The sequence below is a fragment of the Cimex lectularius genome, unplaced genomic scaffold (genome assembly GCF_000648675.2).
Source record: "Cimex lectularius strain Harlan isolate CLEC.00 unplaced genomic scaffold, Clec_2.1 scaffold113, whole genome shotgun sequence".
NCBI lineage: Eukaryota > Metazoa > Arthropoda > Insecta > Hemiptera > Cimicidae > Cimex > Cimex lectularius.
Window position 1 is genome coordinate 668,138 of NW_019392858.1, and position 20,123 is coordinate 688,260.

Consider the following 20,123-nt stretch of genomic DNA (forward strand, 5'->3'; position numbering starts at 1 on the left):
ATACTTTATACATAGACAATTCATACCTTAATTGCAGTGACTGAAAGTTAAATTTCCTATCTGTTGCTTATACAGCTACAAATACAAATTTAACTTTAATCAACAACAATCAGGTATTCGATAAATTGAAATTATCGAGTTCTAGAGGAAAACTTCAATATCTCCAGAATGAATCGTTGAATTCTTGAGGATCAATGTTTTTCACATTTTAAAAGTCCTTTCCATGCTAAAAAAAATTATCCCAGAAACTCAAAATTTCATCATTTTGTACTGGGGATATTGAAATTTTGTTTTCACATCTCGATAATTTGGAAATTATGTTTTGATTTGTATTTATAAACCAAAACTATACAGTATAAATGATGATGAAGAGGATCATATAAGGTTCTCAGATGATACTTTTCATCATCAACTTTATTCTGTGGATCGATTTGATCACTTTTCTTAATTCTGTACCTTTGGGGTAGTAAAATTGGATATCAAAATACTCAACTTTTCCGAATTGTGATTATAAAGTTTAGACCTTTGGTACAGACTCAATTTATTTGCTTTTTATTTTTATTATTGAATTAATTTTTATTGTGCTCACTTTCATCAAATTCAATATAGTTGCCCTAGTAAATGGTTTTTTAATTATATATTTTCTTATCCCTTTATGTATCAACAATTATCTAGTTTTTAACACAAATGTAGGCTACTTGCCAATTATCATACCATCACTAATATTCACTATGATTTGATTTACTAGCGGTTAAAATGGGATATCAAGTTGAATTAATAACCACTATATTTAACATGTGAAGTAAATTCACTATTTCTGTTGTGTTGTTCTACCAACAAAATAAATGTTAATACAAGTAGGAAAAATAAATCTCCTTGTCGCACCTAGACAAGTATTCATTAGGACAGAAAATACACTTATTATATTTCAGTATGTGAGTTACTCTGGTTTACAAATGTGTAGAATTACTGAAATGTTTTTGAACTTTTCAAGACATCTAAAAGGGCACATTACATTTAAAAAGAAATTGTTTCATTCTCTGTTTAAAAAATATACAGTCTGTCAAGCCTAAAGGCTTACTGAAATATGCACTTATCTCATTTTGCCAAAATTTATGGAGTTACCGTGACTTCGAACACCCATGCCACAAACTTCTCATTTCAACTCCCTGTTTATTCCACCAATTGTAAGCAAATTAGGTAGAACAGAGGCATGTTTAGCAGAAAGTCATGGATTCAAATTCTGTGCGACACAATTTTTTCACTTTGAAAAAAATTGTGTATAATTAATTGAGTAAATATAATTAAGAATAACTTGATAAATAATAATAAAAGTTGGTATTAAACTAGAATCACACCTGTAGATTGTACACAGTCCCGCTAATGTAGTACAGAGTACATAAAATGTGTTTCTATATGAAGCCGCGATTTGCTTACAATTGGAATAAACGGGGAGTCGAAATGAGAAGTTTGTGGAATGGGCGATTGAAATCAAGGTAGCTCAAATAGTAGAACAGCGGCATATTTAGCCAAAAGTCATGGGTTCGAATCCCGCCTGACACAAATGTTTCATTTTGAAAAAATTGTGCGTAATTAATTGAGTTTAATCAGTTTGTTTTTTGTACATATACTTCCAAGCATGCCAGTCATACTTTATAGGCCTAACTTTTTCCCTTAATGAAAGCTCAAGTTATTGTACTCTTGTTAGTCGAATACATGCATTAAATACAGTCTTTTGTTCTAAGAGGTATGACATTCTGCATAATAAAAGGAGACCAAGATATATTTATTGCTGTTTTGGTGTTGAGGACTTTTTTTATGTATGTAAGGACTAGAAGAGACTAGGTGGAATGTAACTCTTAAATATTTGTATTTATTTATTTTTTTAATATTTTTTTGGCTGGGGCTTCCGACATTTAGGTCATTTCAGCCCCCAACTAAGTCTATATTCTATACCCGTTCAAACACTACATTCATACAAATAAATACATTCATACACTTAAATACATCCATACAGTACACTCATTCCGTTTGGTCAGTGGAGTACTTGATATTCCTCCACTAAAATATACTTAAACTAAACTAGATTGGGGTCGATGGGGTACTTTTATAAATATTTCGCCATCGACCCCGAACACACACTCTTACGTTCTCATCGTTCGAGGGGTGATGATGTTATTTTTCACCCTCACCCCTCGCCATTCACGCTAATAAATACATGCACTCAGACAAAACATATAGACACACAACACATAAGACATACTATATACAATAAAAAAACCCAATTTCCCCTAAAAAGCAGAACGGGGGACTCTGAAACTCGCTACCGTGTTCGAGAACTCTTCTTAAGTCCGGCAGCATGCCTACACGCACTCTGTATGGAGCCAAGGCATGACACGCCTCTATTATGTGGGACACATCGAGCAACCTTTCTTTGCATAAGGGGCACTTGCGCGGGCTTTGGCCCAAAAGCAGGTGCCGATGTGTCAACCGCGTATGGCCAATCCTCAGTCGGGTGAGGACAATCCCTTTGTCTCCTGCTCAGATTCTCTGAGGGCCATCTACCGGTCGTGCTCTTCACTCGCAAGAGCCTCTCCGACGACCCCGCCCACTGACGCTGCCATCTTTCTTTTATCATATTTTTAACTGCATGTTTAACGTCAGGGGGCCTGATCGCGATAGTCCGATCCGGAGGGTGGGACGTACCGGCTTTCGCCGCCTCGTCCATGTGTTCGTTACCCTCCAGGCCGACATGTCCGGGAATCCAGTCCGGAACAGCCACCGTTTTTCCGAGAGGCTCCAGCTCCGCGTATTTCTCTAACAAGAACACGACGAGAGGGTCCACAGAGAACCTGTCGCGTATAGCCCAGACAGCGCTCAGAGAGTCGGTACATACGAGGAAGGCTGAGCCCTCCCCGGTCCGCACCGCCTCGAGAGCGTGCCAAATCGCATACAGCTCTGCCGTGTATACGCTGCAATGAGGGGGCAACAACCAGGAGGTGGCCACTCCCTCGCTATACACAGCACTCGCCACACCATCGCCGGTCTTGGACCCGTCTGTAAAAATCAGACGAAAACCGGCGTATCTATTTCTAAGTTCAAGGAACTTAGCCTTGTAGAGGTATGGCAGCGTACATGATTTGGGCAAGTTCACCGGATCGTTGCGGACGAGTACGGCCAGAATGGTCGAGGAGGTGTCGGCCAGTGGCCCAACCGAAGCACCGAATCCCGAGGTGTCGCGTCCGGGAGCGAAGCCTGTCGTAAACTACTCTGTATGGGCAGTGGAGGACTCGCTTCGGTGATACATATATATTAAGAATTTGTATTTATTACTGTATAAATTAATGCCATTTGAAATATTGTTTTTCACACCCTACATAAATAAGTTATGTTTTTTATTGCAAATAAATATTGACTTTTAAGATAAAAACGTTGGATTCATTATGTACTAGTAGGCTTAATTATGGGCCGATAAATGTTTATGGTCATTGTTGGATCTCTGCAAATCAGAATTCAATGCATTTATTTTCTTTCTTGCATCTATTAATGTCATTCTGGCATTTGAGTGTTTTGTTTTCCTTCTTCAAATCATTGACATTTCCTAATTTGTTAGTCTCATTTGTTATCCTTTGTTTATCAAATAATGGATAAAATATATTTCCTATAAAAATTTTAATTTGTGTCTCGTCAAAATAATTTTTTTTTCAAACAGCAGGAGTATATTAATGAGCTCATGGTAGACTTTTTGTTCATTGCTTTGTCAAAAACCCAAGAATTCAATAATATTCCCTTTAAATAGTTCATGATTAAAAAGTTAATGATTATTTTTCATATATTTGTACTGAAATTATTATTTTATTAGGTATGTACACATTTCTTTAGTTTACATGTCATTTTGTTTTAAAATATCTTTTTGTTATATTTCTGCTTCTTAAGTGCTTTCTAAGTAGATACTGTATACACAGATTTTTCCAAAGCCTTCGATAAGGTGGATCATGGCATTTTGATCAGAAAGTTACTCTACACAGATTTGGAAATCAACGCAATATTATGGTTAACATCCTTCTTGACAAAGTGATCACAAATTATAAAATGTGGCAATTATGTATCGAACCCAATAAAAGTGACATCTGGTGTTCCTCAGGGAGGACACTTGTCCCCTCTTTTATTTACAATTTGTATAAATGATCTCCCTCTGTACATTAAACATAGCAAAATTAAGTTGTTTGCTGATGATGTCAAGTTATATAAATCCGTGACCTCGGTCTTGGACTGTAACTTGCTCCAGAGTGACCTAGACTGTTAGGCTTTATGGTGCCACTACAAAAAACTACCTGAATGTACAGAAATGTAAAGTTATGACATACAGTAGAAATACAAATAATATTACCTATAATTATCAGATTGAAGGTGTTACGCTAGAAAGAATGGAAGAAATAAGAGATTTAAGTATTACATTTGATAGAAAGCTGTCTTTTGATGTACACATTGGTAAATTGAGAGCTGATAGTATTAAACTCTTGGGTTTTATCATGAGATTATCAGCTGACTTCAACCATAAAAATGTATTCAAGCTTTTATATTGCACTTTTATTCGCACAAAATTAGAATATTGCAGTGTGGTCTAGAATCCGCACTATATTGTGAAGGAGACCAAACTAGAACAAGTGCAGAAGAAATTTCGGAGATTTACTGCTTTTAAACTCGGAATAAGAAGAGACCCTCATGAATATGGTCATGTAATGTCCCAAATAGGTCTAATAGTCTAAGTAACAGACGAGAACTACTTGACATGGGATTTCTTTACAAGCTACTAAATGTGACAATAAATTGTGATGAACTGTTAGCCATGATAAAATTCAATGTGCCTAGTTTCAATTAGAGAAATTGTAATGTATTCTATTATCAAATGCATTCTACAAACTACCTGTTGATGAGTCTTATTAATCGGCTCATAATAAAAGGCAACAAGTTCAATGTGTTGAACCGGCACACGGGCACTACTGGGTCTGTCTACACTCGCGGGTTTTTTGTTTGAGTTAATCAAACGCGTTTCGGCATTACGCCATCTTCAGTGAAAAACTGTCTGTCATTCAGTCTGAGTGGGGTTTATATATTGTTGCGTCCGTCGCTTGTCGCTGGGGGCGTTGCGTTAGGGGGCGTGGTCTNCATCGGGTAGATGTGCACGGGGGTAATGCAACCTTATGGAAAATCGGAGTTTGGATTTGCGTCGGGTAGCGTCGCATGGCGTAGAATCGGGTAAGTGTGTTTCTGGCTTTATTGTTTCATAAAAGGACGCAGTGCACATTTTAAGAGCTGCCTTGGCCGCCATAGTAGCAAGCTAAAATTCATAGAATAGGTATGTACGAATTATGTGTTTTGATGGCATGAGAAAGAAAATGTTTTATCATTTATACTGAACAGTTCAAGACACTTTTTTATTTTGAACTGATCATTTTGGTATAACGTGATGTAAACACCTAATCCTCCTATGGATATAAAAATATTTATTAACGGTATTAAAACAATAGGAAATGATAAACAGCACGAACCTTTCTGGTTGCCTGCTATTATACACTAACACGGGATCTGGGCATAGGAAGAACAGGTCATTTTAACTCACGGAAGGTTCATGAAAATAGAGGTCATCATTGTATAGGAGTGTATGAACGTCAGCCTAGAATAACTACAATGATAGTTATGTGTTTCTGGCTTTAGGTCGAAAATGTAGTCACATTGCTATCCGTCAGGGCGTAGGTAACCGACATGGCAGCCATGAATTTAACAGCTGTTTTTTCATTACACGTATTATTATTCTTAAATAAGCATTAATTAAATGAGACCAATACATTTCTTTTGTTAATTTTTGATCTGTCCTTATACTCTCATTCATAAAAGATACACGTAATAAAGTTGTAGACTGTTACACGTTAGGATACAAGTTAGGTATGTCGCCATAATATGAAGCGTGTTATTTGTTAGTACTTTCGAGTGCATAGATAGCATTTCGAATGAAAGAGTTGATTAATTTTCCTTTTTTTATTAACTTCAGGCATCTTACAATTCAATTCAAAACAAAACTATAACAAACATCAACAAGCCTTCAAGGACTTTATTTTTGGTTCTACCAATCGCCAAGCGCACCATTGCGGAAAAACTAACGTTTAACGTGCTATGAAAAGAAGGGGGTGTTCACGATCTTATTGGACATTTCTCAATTCGAGTTAACACGAATTAACATCTTACAAACATCGTGAATACCCCTATAACCTTAAAAAAGTAGGACTATCCGCAGATGACCAATGTGATGATTATGCTATAACATCTATGGAACTGTCTTTCAACAGCTCGGTAAAGGTTATGGTACCTGGGTGTAGTGGCCACTTGTAGCTACCACAAGTCACCGCTAGATGCCACTACGACTTATGGAATGTTCTCGCCCTCCACTCTGCAGCCAATCAGAGTAGACTACTTCCTATATAAGCAGGGGCACTGCCTCTTTGCAGCAGACTCGTCAACCCGACGAGGTCTCACACATCACTAATACACGACTCCAGGAGACTCGTCAACCCGACGAGGTCTCACACATCACTAATACACGACTCCAGGAGACTCGTCAACCTGACGAGATCTCACCAAAGGAACACCGTCGACGACAGCAAGTATTCGCTGCATCAGCCTGATCTCGCCTTCTAACAGCCGACTTGGCTATAAACGCCAAACGCTGCTCTCGGCTAATCGCTGCATCTCAGAACCTTCGGCCTCTGTGGAGTCAGCCGACTCACGGCCCCCGGACCTCAGCCAACGGTACTCTCACGGTCACAGACCATCAACCAACGGCGCCATGCATCGGTCGCGGCCTCGATTCGTCGGCCCTCCTACTCCACTACACAACACCGGCCCTTTTCAGGGCCACAAAACTCCCAGTCACTAAACTGGGAAAACCGTTCTTGAACCACACAAGTTTTGATACCTCATCCCCGAGAAAAATTCTTCACTTCATAAACAATGAATATCTTCCTGGAAATATTTCGCAGACGTGTAAGTGTTAAAAGAGCAAATCCTTACAACTCCAAATGGAAAACATGAAAATAAACATTGAATTTTTTTAATGTATTACTTAACCGGACTTTCCGAACCAGAAAAATCCACACATCATCCAACTTTCTATAAAGCCCATCAGGCTTATTTTAATTCCTCCCAATTCTAAAATACCAAAATTACCCGACAGTCAGTATAGTTTTCACAACTGACAGTCAGCGGTCTAGCAATGCCAACTGTGTTTTTTTTCGTAATGACATCTTCCTACTACCTAATTTTCATGTACACGGTTTTTTTTTTTTTTTTTTTTTTTTTTTTTTTTTTTTTTTTTTNGTAGACAGACCCAGTAGTGCCCGTGTGCCGGTTCAACATGAGTTCGCCAACTCGCAGACCAAACCCCATCGTCTACTATAAGTTCAATGTGGATTAGTTCCATGGCAGTTTTTATCAAGTCAAAAAAACTATATTGCACAAGTTATCATTGTAGATGTTGTAATGGGCATTGACCCGTGTATAAATAAATAAATAAGGACATAGATTGTAAAAAAAAAAAAAAAAGTTTCAAATTGATTGTGTTAATGAATGAACTTTTAAGCATATTCTAACCAATTTGAAAATGAAAGGTCTTTGCACTAAGTGAACTGCTATCCAAAAATTGAAAATTTAGCAACAAAAAATGTTTATAGAAATTCCTCTGGACATATTTTTTTCAGGGTGACAATATCTCTTATTTGCCCATCAGCAATTAATGTAATTATGAAATAAATAAAGTTTATCATATAAGTATAAACAAATATAGTGAATAATTAATATTTCTATAATAATTTCTAATATTCATTCTCTATAGCTTTCATTTGCCTAAAAGATAGTTAATGTTTTCCCTTAAAGTTATAGTTAGTTTAACTTGTCACCTTTTTCCTTGCTGAACATAGGAATGAAGGGATATTCATTATCACTGTGTAAGAAGTTAATTGCAAAATAAATACTTTATTTAACATAGTTGCAATTTTTATGAAAAACAGTTTGCTAAGATATAACACATTTCACTTGGCTTTACATAAAAATAATCTTTAAAATTCTATTATACAATCATTAGATAAATAAATTCACTTTTAAGAAACAAAAACAAAGGCCTTACTTTTGTTTAGCAGAGCGTGTTTAAATCATAACATGGTAGTAAACTGCAGAGATTCATAGATTAAAAATACATAGGCACATATTTTCAGTGTTTCAAGACCTACTTGGACACATCTCTTCCCACAACCACTCTAAATAAGCAGACTATAAAAATTTATTAGTGTCCCAATGCTAAGGCTAACAAAACACTAAGTGAAAAGATTAGTGACAGACAATTAAATTATGAAAATTTGATGTACACACATTTCAAATCTTACAGTAAAATATAAATAAATTTGTTTGTTGCACAAAAACAGATGTGCAATCATGTAAAACTTCTTTTTCTAAAGATACAAACTTAAATTTTGTTCGTCATACGTAAATCAAGTTCAGATATTTTATATTCAAAACACTGCTTTATTATAAACTGCAAATATCACTTTCCTTAGTTTTTAAAATTTACAACTAAATATTATCGTTAAATTTAGTATTATACATCACTTGAGGATTATTAAATAAATAGAACAAGCCCTCCCATATAAAACTATTACAAGTAAATTTTACCATGATCTTCAACAAAACACTATAATTTTAAATAGCAACAAACTTTAATATAAGATAACAGTTTTTTGCTTTTTTTGTTTTTTTTTTTGTTTTTTTTGTTTTTGTTTGTTAAACACTAATTTCCTAAATATAACGGTTAAGGTAACTCCAACTTCAAATTACCTCGTATACCATAATCAATGATAAATATATCAGAATATAATTAATTTATGACTAACATACAATGGAAGTTCACAAACATTTCATATAAATGCAGAAAAACTTAAAATAGTTTTTTTTATTTTTTTAAGTGAAACAACATCAACATTCAAACATTCAATGTTTTAAGATGTTTAAGTTATCAAATTAAAAGTGGAAATTTTCCAATTTCATCAATGATTGATGTTAAATCTTTGCTTACAGAAGGCAATATGTGTTTACCTATGATTTTCTCTCTTGTTCATAGAGCCACTATATCTATATAAAGGTCATCACAGAAAATTATTCCTAATATTTTTTTTTTCATTACAACATTGAAGGTTTTTTTTTTTTTTTTTTTTTTTTTACATAGTAAAATATTAGTTTCATTTTGCACTAAAATAATATAAGAAAATGAGGCACCTGGCAGATAAGAATAATCCTTAAATGCATCTATTTTTTTTAAATTATATATTTTTTAAGGACGAGTACTTAATCTATCTGTTAATATTCAATATTATTGAATGAAAATATTTTTCAAAAAAATTATTAATCCTATACGCGAAATAAATTAAAATTAAAAAATTACTAATAGATATTTCATTAAAGGTGTACACTTAGAAATCATATCTCTACAAAAGATCATGATTTGAAACACCTATGTAATTTCCATTTCCTGTTCATTGTTTATCCATATTTATAGCTTAAATTGTTCAATTGTCATACCTTAACAATAAGCATTTAACTTAATTATTCAAAAAGAAAAACATTACTTTAGTACAAATATTTTTTTTACATTTCAAAATATTTTATATATATATATATGTATATTAATTTTCACATTGGATTTTTACTGACTTTTGATAGTAAATACACAATAATAATACTAAACAATGAAATGATTTTAATTAAAAACTATAAGGGTTATCAAATATGAAATAAGCATATATAAATATAAACAACAAAACACTTACGTAAAATTTCTTTTCCAACATATTTATCAATACATTAATTGATAATGTGCGTTTCCTTAAATTAATATTCTTTTTCTTGTAAATAATAATAAATTTTTACCCATGTGATAAAAATCATCAAGTTTAAAAAAGATGCTCATTCAAATGAACATAATGGAAAAGAGGGATTTTTTAGTATTACAACATGATAACCTGATTACAGTTTGTCCAATATTTATAGTATAACATTTTTCTAAAGACACAAGAACCGAACAAAATGACACGGTATAAAATGTGAATTTGTTCATTCTTGATCAATCATACATTTTACAAGTTACCAACAAGAACAGTTCTAATTGATGAACAAAAACAAAATAGCTAATCGTGTAATTAAATTTCACAGCCAAAACTCACAATATAATTGATTGTTCAGAGAACAATTCAGTTTAATCTGCCTAGATCCTGCTATCACTGCCAAATAAATTGTATTGTTGGATTTTACTAATTGAAAAGTTGCCACTGTTATACTAAACAGGATTGATGGTAAATTAAATGAAAGGTGTAATTAATTTTAATGAAACCAAGCTGTTGTAATGAGAGGAATGTTTTTTCTTTCTTTCTTAGTACACTGAAATAATTGCAGTATGGATATTATTCATTTTCTTGAAAAATATAACTTACCTTGCTATAAATAAAAAGTTCAAATAATATTATTATCATTATTAACTTTTAATGTCATCATATTGATTTTTTTTACAAAAAAATATTAACAAATAACTATATTCATCTAGTTTGACAAAATAATATAAAATATATACTGTATATAAATATGTATATTATATTATATTATATTATAAAAACTGCGATTGTGGTTACTCTAACACATCAAAGAAGGTCAGTTGTGTGAAGATGTAGCTCTTGTGTTGACAAACATTGGAGACACAAGGATTACAAATATCTGATGATACTAACTATCACGGTTAGGGTGTTTAGCTAAAAAGCGTCTCGGCCATGGTAGAGGCCAGTTGAACTGTCTTGGAACTGGCCCACCCACATTACCCTCGAAGTAACAAAAGATTCGGAACCACCATATCCTCGACAGACAGTTATCTACAGTTGCTTGCTGCAAAATAATAATAAATATATTCCATATACCGATATACTATAATTTATATGCTTACCTTCAATTTTTTATGATTTGCTAATGTATGGTACACCCAGAATATCCGAGTCGTAACATAATAAGCTATTAAGACATCTACAGTATAATGCCCTCGAGCTAATAAAACAAAACAAATTCCTAGAAAGGAAGCAGTCCAAGAAGCCCAATGTAAAATAACAACTTTTTTAGGTGAATCTAAAAGCAAAAATCCAATTAATTAAAAACCTATAAAAGAAAATCTTTATATAATTTAACAGTTAAAAATATTTACACTCATTAATGATTAGGTAGCACAATACAAGCACAACAGTGTGACCACTGTAAATAAAATCTCCACAGTATGTGTGCTTTCCATTAATGGAGAGACCAAAACCAGACATTAGCTGGAAGACTCTCTTTGCAATGAGGAGAAAACCAGTCGAATTTGCTTTTGGAGAACAATAATAAGATGGGTTGGACAATGGCAATACAGTGACGTACATAGTCACTGAGCGCATCAAATACAAGACTGCCAATATTAGGAACACTCGTCGGAATACAATAAACCTAAAAAAAAAAAAAATCATAAAGTTAAGCAATCATCAATTATATTAAAAAATATATATTACATTTATGAAATTACCTATGTTTATGCATGACGATGACTAGGAAAGTAACATTGGTAGATATCATTATAATTACTTCGGAAATATCCAAAGCCCCAGGGAATGTCGGGATAATATCTAAAATAACATCTGGAAGAGGAGAGTATTTATTCTTATCAGGTACCCATTCATGAACCACTGCTAAAGATGCCGTTGTTATGATAAAATTTGATACCAAAATTATAAAAGCTAGAAAATAACAAATTTTTATTAGACAAAATTTTAAAAACACATCTTATAAAATTCATTACCTATAAAGGTTTTCCATTTTTCTTTGGGAAACTTTTCATCTCTAAGCGGATGGGGAAGATCTATATCGATCGCAGTAACACTGCCCCCTCCATTTATTACATTTCTTTTCAGGCCGTCGATCCTATCATCGTCATCTTCAAAGAAGTCCGTCTCGGCAGTGGTAACTGGTCCTAAAACGGTGCCTCCGTTTTTGGTAGGCCAAGGCTCCTGGGGTAACAAAGGCTGACGTTGGTACAAATCACTCTGTGTCATTTTACCTCCGTCGCTTGTGCTAACTTCTCCACCACCGACACCACCTATGCTACCATAGTCGTTATGGCCAACTCCAGTTTTTGCATCTAGCACCATCCTGAAGAAACATAAATTATTATTTTCAGGAATAATTTAATATAGAACATTTAAAAATTACAAAAATATATTGCCTAACACACGCCTGCTGAAAAATTTGGTGTTGCTTCCAGGATTTAACAAGGAAACCTTTCATTTTATTTTTACTTTTGAAAAAAGCATGAGTTCTTTTGACCGATCTTTGTATAAGTTTTTGTACATCTTTGATTATCATGATCTTTATAATTTATTTCATCAAGATATTAAGAGATCTTATTTATAAACATTTTCCCAAGCTTTTAGTAATTGAAACAAATAAAACTTGTTAAAAAAAAAAAAACAATTATGTTTCAATAACATGTCTATAATTCCAATATCATGAAACATCGGTATCCTTAACCTCAAATTTGGCTTGTTTTAGCCCAATTCACAAATGCGAATGCGTAAGTTAGAAAAATTGTATAAGAACATTTTATTAAAAAATAAAATCACTTTATCAGTTTTAAAAGCCAGATTGTTTTCTTGAAATGTAACATTTAGTAGCATTGGAGGCCTTGGCACATCTCCTTGCTCCTCCTTTTCTGTGATTAACATTTTCCTTGTCTTATCAATATACAATGCTAGTATCAAAATGGTTCATTTCTTCTAAGCTTTATGAGCATGGTCATGAACACTACCACTTTTATGTCACAACTTTCTTCCATTTTTAACTTTTTATAAAAATCAGTAAATAAAAAATATTTTTAAAAAAATCATAAATAGCATATGATTTTAACCAACAGTTGAGTTAATTAATCTAAATATTCCACAAGATAACAAATGTAGTTAAAGGAAGGAAGTATAGAGATGCAGCATAAAGCACCATAAAAGTAGCTACTATTGATAATGATATTACATTATTTTTACACTTTCATTTTTGTCGCTGAAAGGTTCAAATCAATCGACAGGCCATTCAAGTAAGTTATACAAAAGCAATATGAATTCTAAACAGTGAACAACCCATGCAGGTGTTATTGTTTATTGTAAAAATTTAGTATTTCTCCATCGATTCAAATTATTAGACAGTTATGTTTATCTGAACAGAATCACATTATCTACAACTGTATAGCAACAAACAGCAAATCACCGTCAGTGGATGAAAACGTGCTGATAGTAGTTAACTATGTTACTAAATAAATCTGACTTATGTATGTAATAATAAATTATAGGCAATATAATAAATAATGATGACAGGGTTACTTTCATTGATAAAAACGATACAGGCAAACTGGCACAGACATACTGTGGTCCTGAATATATCGAAGATGCGTTCAACAAGATTTCAAGGACATTAGGATTTAAAAAATATTATTCATGATTTACTTCATTCTAAACTATTATTCATGATTCATTCACTTGCCCATTCTAAATTCGGCATGTGACTGTAGAATGGCTTGTAGATCTTGTTTTACTATTAACCCCAAGTTTGCAACCATAAGTAGATTTGTTTAAGATCTGAATTATTAATAATTGACGAGGCATAATTGCTTGTTGTTTTCTTCTGTTTTTCTTTGTGTTTTCTTTCCTTTCAAACTAACCTTATCACTGATTTCTAATATAAAATTATAATATAGAAGTCTGATATTAATTACATCGGATATAATTGAAATATTTCAATTAAAATTGGCAGACTATTCAACCTCTTATTTATTTATTTATTTTTTTTTTTGGTTAAATGATTGAATTTGTAATAGTCAACAAAAACATTTTTTCTTTAAAATCAAACAGAATTATGATAAAACTACGTGAAATAATTTAATTTATGACCCTCAATCGTCAGTTACGAATCTGCTCCAATGGGCTGATAGCTGTTTTGGTTCAATAAACGTGAGGAAATGTGTTTTTTATTTCAATCTAAAATTTGTTTGGGGGCTAATTGTTATTACTTTATCAAGGGCCACTTAAAAATATTTCCTTTAACATCTAACTGGACATCAAATCCAATGAAATAATAGAAGTATATAATTTCTGAGTTTTTGGTAATGAAGTTTCGCAAATAAATCATTAGTGAGGAATCATTCTTGTGAGCTTTCATCACAGATGTATTTAAATGTTTCATTACTAATCGAGTAAATTTGTCGATTACTAATATTTGAATAACTGGGCTTTGATCTCTCGTCAATATTTGCAAATGTCGGATGTGACCTTGAGTGAGGAAATAGTAGATTAATCAAAATTTTATTTGTTGAACTATTACAACCAGGTATTTCATCAATGTTTCGGCAGGTCGGCTGGTACTTGTTACTGAAGGTTCACAAAAACCCAATTAAAACATTCACTTAAACTACTTAAAACATTCACAATGAATTTTTTTTGCATTGTTTTGGTCAAACTAAAATTTTGTTCAACGTCGGTTATCGAATTGAAAAGGGTTAAGAATTTTTTTTATTCACTGATAAGAGTAAAACATTTCTTCTTTAACATTTCGTAAAGTAATTAACAGGTTTTAATGAAATTTGGCAGAGAAACAAATTCCAGGATATTACTAATTACAATATTGAAGTTTGTGGCATGGGTGATTGAAGTCACGGTAGCTCAAGTGGTAGAGAAAGTCATGGGCTTGATCCCGCCTATGAGACAAATTTTTCATTTCGAAAAAATTATGTATTATTATTTGAGTAATTATATAATTACAATATTGTCAAAATGTTAATCTATTGTTTAGCACAATATACAAATAAATATTAATCTCGTCAAAATATTGTTAAAAATCATACAAGAGATACCAGAGAGGGAAACAGACTGATTAATCAGAATTTGAGTGGGAAAAGTGTGTTCTTTTGTTTCAAATTGGGCCTGATCACTGATTTTTTAACAGTTCAAAATAAAAGTCTGGTATCAATAAAATCGAGATAATACCTATATTTATATATTTAATTAAATCGAAGTAAATATCTATTTCCAAGTTGAGTTCAAACAAGAAAAAATATTTTTTTATTATAAATTTGCAAAATGTATATGTACTCAAGCAGACACCTAAAAGATCCTGCATCCTGAATATATTTAGTTGAACCATGTGTATGTTTATGACTAAAAAAGTCAAGACTTAATTACTAACTTTAATTTATAATGTAAGTTAAAACTTATTGTTAATTAGTTTATGGATGAGTTACATAAATGAAATATATTCAAAATACGCTCACGAGTTCGTCTGGAGCAAGAAAAATCAAGTTTTAGTACAAATTGCCACATTTCCACTTAATTGCATTCGGGATTGCGTACTGAAAAAATGGGTCGTCTTTCGTTTCGTAAAAACAACTTCGTTTTCCTAATGTGCCAAACGAAATCATAAATGATTCAAACCACTTATATTTTTAACTAAATTCGCATAGATTTTTTAATCAAAATCTGCGGAAACGTATTTTTCTAAGCGATTACCGATCGTGCTGTGGATTTCGTCTGTTTGGCGAAAAGAAACAGGATGGCGTTCGCAAATACTTAAAACAAACTTTTTTTTATCTTTCCAGATCTCTCTTCAACCCTTTTTCGAACGCATCTCTGGGACAACTTACATTAGTTCGAGAGCATTGTGGTGCCTGGCAGGCACTGGGTTGAAAATTGCCGTTCTTAGCTACACATATTAATTTTAACCCCCTAAAATTAATCCTTTATCTAAATAGTATAAATAAAATATTATACAAAAAATATGTTTATTCATTAAAAATTAAATAATTCCCAACATAACTTGAACTTTGATGGCTTTGACTCCTGGAAGGTGGGTGCAAAGCTTGTGAGACCCGACGTCGACTTTTTTTGGGCGGCTTACTGGCCCAGTTATCTTTCCATCTTACCAATATAAAAGTTTTTCTCTGCTTCTTTATCAATATCCTAAATACACTGCTCGGTTTCTGAACACAGAACACATTTTTCAACCTCATCTTCAGCATTAATATCACTCTCTTCCCCTAAGACTTCAATCTGTGAAGGTCTTCCTCATCTCCCTTCAACAACTGCTCTATTTCATGGACTCGTGTTTGAAAATGGTCCCGATAGGGCACATCGAGATTTTATACAGATATCCGAGCTAAATAAACAATGGAGGTGGAATAAACAAGAAAATACTTACCTTAAATAATAGTATGACAAATTGGGCGCAATGAGCTTAATAGTACACAAAATATGCTTACGACTCTCCGCAATGTCAGGTAACATAGCAGGGGTGGGGTTCAATGGGCCATCAAGGGACAGTATGAAACTTGAAAGCACGGGATAAGTAGGTGGTACAAAAGTTGTTCCCGACTGTGCCTGTCAGATCAGGTACGACCTCTCAATTGAAAGCAAAACTTTTTTTATCTTTTGATAAGAACCAACTCGTTTGTAAGAACTGAATAAAGAATTGATTAATACAAGGATAAAGTAATAAGGATAAGAACATTACGGCTACGATGATTGGGAAAGGAAAAAGGCAGCTTGAAATATTTTTTTTTAAACTTTGAAATTAGGATAATTACTCTACTGAATTTGTATATAGGTCAGTCATTATTCTTCCAAGTAAGACTCAAATAACCAATATACACCGTTAACTTGTTTGGTAGATGCTTCAAATGATTATGAAAGGTCTGACTAATATTATTTTGCAATTTCATCACAGCCTTTCAAAACACACATATCGTATTTATAACGTAATCTTCTAAACATGAACTTTAATAAAATGAGAAAGAAGTGAATTTTACATTGAGTAACTCTTAGTGTGCATAATCAATTAATAGGAATAAAAACAAATTTAAAAAAAATGATTAAAAGTTCCCGTATTAATATGATAGATAAAATATTCAATAATTATGTTGGATTTTGAAGGGGTGGGGAAGGAAGTTGGTATAGAACATTTTTGTATAAGACCAACATGTATAAACTAAAACAGCAATATTTCACTGGCACTCTCAACACAACACGCAAGCATGGCACAATTACACAGAAGACGAACACTTTGAGTGAGTAGAAATACTTTGATTGAATATAAAAAATATATTTTGCATTGTATAGATTCACTTTTTTCCACATCCTACTTGTATTTATTAATTGTAAACAATGTTTGTAAATCCCAGGCCCTGAAGATGATCTCAATAAAGGTCGAAACGTGGCACGATAAAGAAAATGTTTTTCTGAAACCTACATCACACCAGACCGCATCTCACGATTTCTGAATAATTATCGACTAACGGACACTAATCACCACACAAAAATATTCAATATTATTCAAAAGTATATTTGTTGCTGGGTTAAACAAAAGTAACAAAAGTAACAAAAAAACACTGAAAATTAAGACGTTTAAGATCTGTGCTTGTTTATAAATATAGTAAGACAATGATAAATTTGTATTCGTAGCTTAAATATTTAATTCGATTGTTATTCCAGAAACAAACTTTTCTTACAGGATATCAATAATAATTTTATATATTTGGAGTCAAGTTCAAACAGTCTTCCAACAATGGACGCCCGACCTTTCTCTCAAATACTTTATTTTTAATAGTTGTTTTTGTTTATAACTCTAAGTCCACATTTGTATTCGATAATTGTGAAACACTGGATCCCGAGGAGAAACAACTTGGTTAGAAAATGTTTGTAATTTGCGGTAAACATTCTTTGTAAATTTATCAAGCCCATCTGAAGAACTAGGCGGTGCTATTATTAGTTTAAAACCCTATTGGCCATGATGGGCCAATCTTGGCTTGATCTTTCACTAGATTAAACATCATTTGGATTGGGGTCTTAATGGATTCGGTGAGATTTTACTTAAAATGAAATGCAACGTACATACGCGACAGACACTGTATCCGTATATATAAACAAAAAAATTCATTTATCAATTTTTTATATATTAAGTAAAGCTCAAACCCAAAGAGATTAATATTACAGCATTTTATGTTTTCAGGTCAACAAATAAATAATATTAAATTGTGTCAAATAAAATGGGTCAAACAAAATTACAAGGGGGGGGGGGGGTTGACACGGCGCTCATCACTGTAAGGTAAAGATTCGGGGTTCGATTCCAGCAGCCCTGACATACTTACAAATGGGCTATTTTTTTTTTTTTTTTTTCAAAAAACCGGCACCCAGAGGGTTCATTTAATCTCGTAGTTGAAATACCCAAGTAAAAATATTAATTAATTTAAAAAATATGGCATCCATGAAACAATTTCAACGTTTCACCACAATAAAAGGGATAAATTTCATACAATAAAGAAACAAAACAAAAAGTGAGCTCATTTTGTTCCATATTTGATTAATCGTTTTATTTTCTTACAACGTAACGCTAATTTGTGGGATAAAAAAAGTTTAATAACTTTTTATGGGATTATAAACCCATTTTAACTCTTTATCTTGTGAAACCGAAAGAGATTTTCTGTAATAATCAATAAAATTATAAGTACTTTATGCCAGTCATTCTTTAACCAAAACAGGAATATACAACCTTTGTTCATTTAAAAATAGCAAGAAAAATTGCCTACACAAAAATAATAATTTTTTTTCTCGAACAGCAGCACATTCTTATAGCAAGAACAAAAACAATCATTTGTTTAAGATGTACGAAAAATGCGAATTTGGTGTCAATAACAAAAAATGAAAATTTATGGTACAGGGATAAAAAAGTAATTTTCTTTCCTAAGCAACAGTTGCATTTAAATTTGAGCTCTTGCTGTACCTTTAACGTACAAAAAGTGAGACTTTGTAGTACAGGGATGTATGAAATGCAATTTTGTTTCCTTAGCAACATTTGAGCTCTTTTTGTTCCTTTACGTTTACAAAGTGATACTTTGTAGAATAGAGATACAAAAAAGGTTAATTTGGTTTTCCTGAGCAACAACTGAGCTCCTTGTTCTTGTAACAATTACAAAATGTTTGACTTTACAGTAGTACTGTTGTACAAAGATTAAAAAAAAAGTGAATTCGTTTCAACTTTTGAATTTGAGCTATTTTTCTTTCTGTAAGAGAAATGGAAAATGGAAATTTTTGTTTAAAATCAAAATCAGGTTTTGTTCCCCGTGCAATTTTTTATTTTTGTTTCCACAACAAGAATAGAAATTTTGTTTTCAAAATTACCTTAACAAAAAATTAAACAATATTTTTTTTTTTTTGTAACAAGGACAAAATAAATTGTTTCACAAAAACAACCAGAATTCGAAGTTCGTTTCTTAATAAAAACTAGATATTCGAATTTATCCGAGGCTTTAATATAGGATTTTATTCGGCTTGGAACACTGCTAAATGTATATTCAAATTACAAAACTCTTTCAACCGGAGAATTTAAAAGGAGAGGCCGGTGAAATATTGACGACCCACAAAATGGCCTTCACGACCTCCTGATTTGGTTCCTTTTATTTTTGCCTCGCTTAAAAGATGTTTACGTAACTGAATCGGACCAAAAGATATAAGGACATCTGATGACACAAAAGGAAGAACGTTTTGACATATGTCTGGTGATTATTCGGAAATCGTGACATGCGGTTTGGTGTGACGTAGGTTTCAGAAAAACATTTTCTTTAACGTGCCACAACGTTTCGATCTTTATTGAGATCAACTTACGGGCTCAGAGTTTGTTTTCTGCGTAATTGTGCCATTCTTGCGTGTCGTGTTTTGAGTGCCCTCCCACTTCAGTGGGCACTCTCAACTCAAACCAAAAAAGGCACAATTACGCAGAAAACAAACACTTTGAGCCCTGAAGATGATCTCAATAAAGATCGAAACGTTGGCACGATAAAGAAAATGTTTTTCTGAAACCTACGTCACAACAGACCGCATCTCACTGTTTTGACATATCCTGCACGACGATTTTTCACGTCCCGGGCAAAAATAAAACTAAATTCATCAAAACTAAAACTTTCTTACGATGATGAATTGCTTGAGCCA

At 32.8% G+C, this 20,123-nt stretch overlaps 1 protein-coding gene and 1 long non-coding RNA gene across 6 annotated transcripts in view; one reads left to right on the forward strand and one right to left on the reverse strand.

Moving 5' to 3' along the window:
• The first annotated feature begins 6,476 nt into the window (after nt 1-6,476).
• Nucleotides 6,477-7,116, forward strand: LOC112127595. Its single transcript, XR_002910644.1, has 2 exons — nt 6,477-6,578; nt 6,630-7,116. It is a non-coding gene; the product is annotated as an uncharacterized LOC112127595 (long non-coding RNA).
• A 3,674-nt stretch (nt 7,117-10,790) lies between these two features.
• The window catches only part of LOC106669485 (phosphatidylcholine:ceramide cholinephosphotransferase 2-like), a 41,954-nt gene continuing 32,621 nt past the window's right edge, over nt 10,791-20,123 (reverse strand). For 4 of the 5 annotated variants that reach the window (XM_014399005.2, XM_014399000.2, XM_014399003.1 and 1 more), the window contains 5 exons: nt 11,909-12,258; nt 11,636-11,846; nt 11,285-11,559; nt 11,033-11,208; nt 10,791-10,974 (listed from right to left, as the gene is read on the reverse strand). In XM_014399005.2, coding sequence (XP_014254491.1) covers nt 10,819-10,974; nt 11,033-11,208; nt 11,285-11,559; nt 11,636-11,846; nt 11,909-12,257 — 1,167 coding nt within the window. In that variant the 5' untranslated portion in view covers nt 12,258 and the 3' untranslated portion in view covers nt 10,791-10,818. Of the gene's footprint in view, nt 10,975-11,032; nt 11,209-11,284; nt 11,560-11,635; nt 11,847-11,908; nt 12,259-12,728; nt 12,861-20,123 lie in introns of those variants that run through there. The other variant, XM_014399002.1, reaches the window with a different exon arrangement.